The 6,908-nt window shown below is 35.2% G+C and overlaps 1 protein-coding gene across 2 annotated transcripts in view; it reads left to right on the forward strand.

The window, feature by feature from the left end:
* Positions 1-435: 435 nt before the first annotated feature.
* The window catches only part of LOC110037242, a 31,704-nt gene continuing 25,231 nt past the window's right edge, over positions 436-6,908 (forward strand). For both annotated transcript variants that reach the window (XM_020741838.1, XM_020741839.1), the window contains exons 1-2: positions 436-868; positions 5,308-5,346. In XM_020741838.1, coding sequence (XP_020597497.1) covers positions 587-868; positions 5,308-5,346 — 321 coding nt within the window. In that variant the 5' untranslated portion in view covers positions 436-586. The remainder of the gene's footprint in view (positions 869-5,307; positions 5,347-6,908) is intronic.

The following is a 6,908-nucleotide window of genomic DNA, read 5'->3' on the forward strand; positions in this document are numbered from 1 at the left end:
TTTTTTTTTTTGGGGGGGGGGGGGGGCATAATTAATAATAAAGAAAATGTATATTTAATAATTAATCTAAAGATGTTATTTATATAAGGGCGGGGAAGGGTGGTGCATAATTAATGATAAAAAAAATGTATAATTAATACTTGATCTAAAGATGTTATTCATATAATAATGTATTACTATTAACTATATAATTAAATAAATTCTAACCAATCAAATTTTATTTAAATAATACTTTATATATAATATGAGCTATATTTGAGTTTAATATCAAGTATTTAACAAGAGATTTATTGAATAATAAATAAATTTTTTATGAACATATGAATAAATTCGATTGTTTTTATATTTAATTCTTTAAATTTTTAAAATTTATTATTTATTATTTAAATTTGAATGAGAAAGTTTAAATCGAGACGATTTCATGTTATTCGCCGATTGCATTAGTTCATTTACAGCCCTACCTATCGTCCGCATATCCACGCAAATTTTACAAGTAGAAATCAGGTGTTTGGGGCGACCCCTACGCCGTGTCTGCTGCGAACCAGTTCTTGGTGGCGATACGGGGAAAAGAGAACAAGTAGAAATCATGTGTGCGATTTCATGGGCTCAGCCTTTCCAACTCTCAGATGTTCCTCTCCGTACCAAAACATCCATCCCAGCTTCAAAAATCCACTCCGCCCTTTTAGCTTCGATGGATAGGAAGCACTCACAACACAGACGCAGAATTCTTTTGAAATCAGCAAGAAAGGAGTCAGACACCACCGAAAGTTACCAAATTGCAGACAATAAACTCGCTGGATCTGAAAATGCAAGCAGCACGTCAAATAGTTTTTTATCAGTTCTCTGCCCCCTTCTCAAGTTCTTCGGGGTAAGGATTTCGAATGTTGCCGTGCTAATTGAATCATTTTGTCACCATTTTAGAACTGGGGGGACGTTGAGCATTCATGAATCATTGTTTTTTTCATCTTCTTATTGATTTTTATGTTCCTATGTGATGATTTTGGTTTTCATATTAATACATAATGTACTTTGTAGTTTTATGCTTAGAATTTTTGAACCCTAATCTGTGATTCTATGCTGTTTTCACTATTGTGATGATTGGAATATACCTATATCCAAAATTTTCTACGAGAAGTTATAATCTGTGGTGACGTCACGCACACAAAAAGGTGAAAAGAGAAGAAAATAAAAGGGAATGACGAAAGTACATATAAATACGTCAATATGAAGGGATAATTAACTGAAAATAAAATTTTTATTCGCTTAATCATATAACGGGATGAATTCAATGACTAGACTGTTTTGTTAAATGAGAATGTTGATGGAACGGAAACTGCTTGCTTTATAGATGCATAAATGCTAAAATGATTGGAAAAATGACCATTATAGCTTAAGGCTTTCCTAAATATGAAGTAAAAGATCAACTAAAAAATAAATTTACTAATTGTTTATTTTTTAGACGGGGCAAGGCAAATTACTATATCATTCTTTTGAGTATATACATGTTTGTCAAAACTCTTTCGTACATTGATAGTTTGTTTTGGTTGAATATGTTACACTTTCATATCTCCAATTCTTGTATTACTCACATATGAAACTTTGTAACTAGATCTCTCTTTCATATATCTCTAAGATTAGTGCCGCTCTGAAAATTCAAGATGGTCCCAGCCTCCCTCGAAAAAGAAATAAATGAGGGAAGTTTACCATGTTGTTATTGGTTGAATTTTTAGAAGGCAGATGAGATAGTAGATACGAGATCACCCAAAGATTTCACACTCATTTTACGAGGACTTTAAGATATTCGAGGTTTCTCATAGGCACAAACCTCTATGATTTATTATCCCCTTCGATGACAGAAGAACACTTTTGATTAAGGCTAGTAATTAGGAAGCTGATTGCTTAGCATATCATAACAACAAATTTAAGATTTAAAGTTTATAAAATCATCACCGTGAGCTTAAGAGCGTATGGTACCATGGTGGGGGAAATAATGACGCGCTCGATCAAGATTACATGATTTCTTCATTTCGGGTCATCTTGGTCTCTGATCTATTTAGTCAGAGGAGGTAGTCAGTCCAACCTGATAGAATGATTCTTGTCAACAACTATGGGTTGCTTTGTCTAAGAAAACCCTGCCTATCAAATATGCCATATGAGTCACAACTCAAAAGGGCAAAGTATCATTGAGAAACATATGAGCTACAACCGCGATCGTTTTATAGTGGAGCTTACTGGTCAAACCACTTGATGGAGCCTACTGGCTAAGCCATCCAATCAGAAGGCTTTGGTCGTAATAGCTTATTATGCGGAGTTTATTGAACAAACCACGTGGACAAAGGATGCTTGCCACATCCTTACCGACACAATTATTTTTGAGTTTGAATTTAATATTATAATTGATTTGACATTTGACTCTATGTCATCTTAGGTAAACATTACATTTGTCCACACCAACAAACGATTGCGGAAGGTCGATGATTTTTTTTTAATTTATAGTGTTTAATGATTTTTAAATGCCATTTAAATATTCTTCTTAGATTTTTGATTTGAAATGTTAAATTCATAGATAGACCCCTCCGGTTGAAATTCAGGATAAACACCTCTATCATGGAGGAGTCGGGATGGAATGTTTATTTTTGGCCTTTATTTGAATTTGTTCATTTAATTGAAAAATGGTTATTTTTTACATCTACAATCCCTATTAGGAGGGAAATTGGAGTGGCTTAGTGGGAGCTCAATCTTGTCCACTCTGGTCCACTTAAGGGATGGGAGTAAGGCTTGAGGCTTAACAACTTGCCCTGTACGAAAGACGACCCATTTGAGATTGTGCTTGATATAATAGTTTTTAATTTGTCTTTATAAATAGATTTTCGTAGAGTTTTAAAACACATGTACATTTCTCAAAGTAATATCAATTTTAGCCTAAATATGCAGTTAACCCACATAATATTTTCAGACATTTAAGATTAAGATACTTGAGGCGAGCAATTGAGCACATGCGGGTGGTTTAAACTTTAGGGACTTGAGAGTATATTTCAGAAACTTGCATATTTTCAAATTGATTTGTATTTCTTTAAGAGCTCCATATTTAGATTGAAGTGTATCTCCTTATGCATGTGCAAATTTTCAACTTGAAGCCCTTATTTAACGTTTTTTGTCCGCTCGTGCATCTTGTGATCGCATAGCTGATGACGATTAAGTCATATTTGCAATTATTTTGGGACATCAAAATTTGATTCTTAAATAGTCTCATAATGGACCAACAAAAAATTAAGTTAAGGCTATAGATATGATGCTCACTACTTTAAATTGATTGCTTAAACATTTCTGGAGTTTATTAGAAGAGATTGTTAGTGCTCAAAGACAAGCTAACAAGCCTTGTTGTGCTCGTAAAAGAACGATCAAGTCATACTATTACTTATAAATGAGCCACCCAATTTATTGTAAACCCCCTTCACTATCTAATTATGTGCTCGATTTATGCTATCTTTAGTGTATGTGCCAAATTTGGATTTATCAATTTTGCTTGAGTTATGCCCAATTATATCAAAATTATGGCAGTATTTTGGTGGCCTCCTGGCGTCATCCCCACGAGAGGGGCTACATCGGGAAGACCAAGTCTAACCACTACACTCTTAGAGGCATGTATGGTCAATGTTGCGAGCGATTATGACCGAAGTATTTAAAACCCACCATGCAATTTAGGGCAGATTAGTCACAAAGATAGCATACTTTATTAAGTTTTGTGAATTTTGAATGTTTTTTTTGGCCTTTAATTTAATTTGTTCATTGAAACATTTAAAAATGGTTAGTCTTGTCAACTACAATCCCTATCAGGAGACAAATTGGAGTGGCTTAGTGGGAGTTCAGGCTTGTCCACTCCATTCCACATAGGGAAAGGGATGGGACTAAGGTGTGAGACTTACCACCTTGCCCTGTAGGAAAGACGACTAGTTTGAGATTGTGCTTGATTTAATAGTTTTTAATCTGCCTTTTATAAATAGAATTTTCATAGAGTAAATTCAGTTTTAGCATAAATATGCAGTTAACCCACCCAATATTCTCTGCCGTTTAAGATTAAGAAACTTGAGGCGAGTGATTGAGCACATGCGGTTGGTTTAAACTTTAGGGACTTAGTATATTTTGGAAACTTGCATATTTTAAGAGCAATTTGTATGTCTTTCAGAGCTACATATTTAGATTGAAGTGCATCTCCTTAAGCATGTGCAAATTTTCAACTTGAAGCCCTTAAGTAACTAACGCCTTTTGTCCGCTTGTGCATTTGGGATTGTCGATCCAATGATGATTAGATCATATTTGCAAGTATTTCGGGACATTAAAACTTGATTCTTAAATAATCGCATAATGGACCAACAAAAAATTAAGGTAAGGCTATAGATTTGACGTTCGCTACTTTAAATTGATTGCTTAAAAAATTCTTGAGCTTATTAGAAGAGATTGTTAGTGCTCAAATACAATCTACCAAGTCTTGTTGTGTTTGTAAAAGAGGGATCAATTCATACTATTACTTATAAATAAGCTACCCAATTCATTGTAAACCCTTTTCACTATCCAATTTTGTGCTTGGTTTATGTTATCTATATGTGCCAAATTTTGATTTATCAACTTTGCTTGAGTTATGCCCAATTATGTCAAAATTGTGGCAACAATTCGGCAGCCTCCTGACGCCATCCCCATAAGAGAGGCTATATCTGAAGTGCTGGGCCTAACCAGCACACTCTTAGAGGCATGTATGACCAATGTCGTGAGACACTGCAGTCGAAATATTCGAAAGCCACAACTCCCTTAGAGGAATGTATGGGGTACTTCCAAAGATTAGCCACAAATTGGATATAATTTTCGAGCCAATACATCACAAATGGGATTTAGGAGAAGTTTAGGAGCAACCTTTTATGTCTTTTGATGTGAGACCAAATCAGCAAAGTGATGCACAAATTTCGAGGGCATTGAAAGGCACAATACTTTCTTTCTCTTATATATATATATATATATATAACTAACTCTCTGCCTTGTCTACTTTGTTGTTCCGTTTATTTTCTATTTTCTGCTTAACCTATTCTCTGCAAGAAATTCATTTTTTTCACTATTTGGTTTTGATGGTTTTGTCATCAGAACTAGTGATGATATAACATGGAGAATATGATTTTTCTTTTTGGTTTGTATTCCATTTTAAAGTGCATTACCTTTTAAGATAATACTTCTTCGGAGATGTTTTTACTAAACCGTTGCCTCAGCATGATTTTTTTGGTTATCAATTTCATTTGGCGTTGGCCCTCTTTATTACAGGGTGGAGATCCTTCAAGAGAACGAAATGAATTCTTAGAGGTATGCTATAAAGCACAATGACTTAATAATTTGGTTGTACTTATATGATCAGTAAAGATAGTTTAATTTATGGAGCCGATAAACAAAGCTTTGGCCATAGTAAACTTTTACTCCGATATTGCAACAGATGTAGATTCCTTTTGTGTAAATACCTTACCCTCCAAAAAATGTAACCCCAGATTAACACATGATAAATAAGAAAATCACAAATACAAGTGATTTTTCTGTTTTTTTTTTGTTTTTTTTTTGTTTTTGTTTCCTAGGTGTTGACCTGGTGATGAATAACCTCTGATTTATTCTATTTTAAATAAAACTCTTAGTATCAAAGATGTTATATAATTTATATTGAACCTCTTCGAGCAAATCTAAGAATTTTTTGGTGGCTCACTTACTCTTTTAGTTTGTTTTACCAGTTTTCAATTGATGGTTGCTTTTGAGAAAGTCGCATGTTCTCCTCCGTGTAGATGGGGATGAGATATATTTTTTTTCTTGATTTAAAGCGTAAAACTTTAATAAGAAGGTAGATGCCTCCTCTCGTCCATGACTATTCCCCACAAGTGACAAGGCTTTAGTAGCTTTTCGATTTTTCCTTTGACTTGGGAAGAGATTTGTTATTTTATGATGTGGGAGGGGTGGGAGCTGAAATTTATTTTGGTTCTCATTGTAATAATCAAAATAAAAAAAAGAAATAAAAGAAAATTGATTTTATTTGGATCTATGATGAGTCGAACCAATTATTGTCTCGATTGAATTCTTCTTAGGTATCAAACATTTCATTCGAACCTGAGGGAAGGACTATAAGAGCGAATGAGAGACAAAGATAAAGAAAAAGGAAGGAGAGTTAGAGAGATTGAGAGTCAGAGGAGGAGGAGGAGGAGGAGGAGGAGGAGGAGGTAGGAGTTCGACGACATTTGTAGAGGGCAATGCCAAGGGCTCTGGCTTAGAGGAAGTCTTTGTGTAGAGTTCCTTGCATGAAGGAAGAAGAGGTGCGAGAGGCTGCCGAATCCTAGCCTTGCAGTGTGAAGGAGGAGAGTCTTTCGTGTACCGTTGAAGCCCTGTTTATGCGAAAAGGAAGGAAGAAATGTAATAGTTCCGTTTCAAATGGGGACAGTAGTCGAAGGATCGAGGAAAATGGAATGAACGGTCAGCCAATCGAATAAAAGAAGATGAAAGGAGGGGTCACGTAAATGAATGAGGGGGGAGAAGAAGCTAGAAGTGTTGGGAAGCCAAGGAGGTGAAATTTCACACTATACATTATCGAACGACTTACCTTTCCTGCCGTGCTGCTTGTCTGTGGTGAAGGAAGACGAGAGGGAGGAGTTTCCGTGTGGTTAGAGGAGACGAGGCCGATGTACAAGGAAGAGAAGAGAGGAAGATATCGCAGAGGAGCTCTCGGGTGTGCGATTCAATTATCGCGTGAAAGAGTTTTCCCTACTAGTGATTGCGCCCTAGCTAAGCGTCAAGGAAGAAGAAGAGCTGGTTTGGCATAACGAAGGTAGGTTATGTTAAATTAGGCTAATATTCAAACATAATAATAATAATAATAATAAGATAGATATATA

The sequence above is a fragment of the Phalaenopsis equestris genome, unplaced genomic scaffold (genome assembly GCF_001263595.1).
Source record: "Phalaenopsis equestris unplaced genomic scaffold, ASM126359v1 Scaffold217343, whole genome shotgun sequence".
Classification (NCBI taxonomy): domain Eukaryota; kingdom Viridiplantae; phylum Streptophyta; class Magnoliopsida; order Asparagales; family Orchidaceae; genus Phalaenopsis; species Phalaenopsis equestris.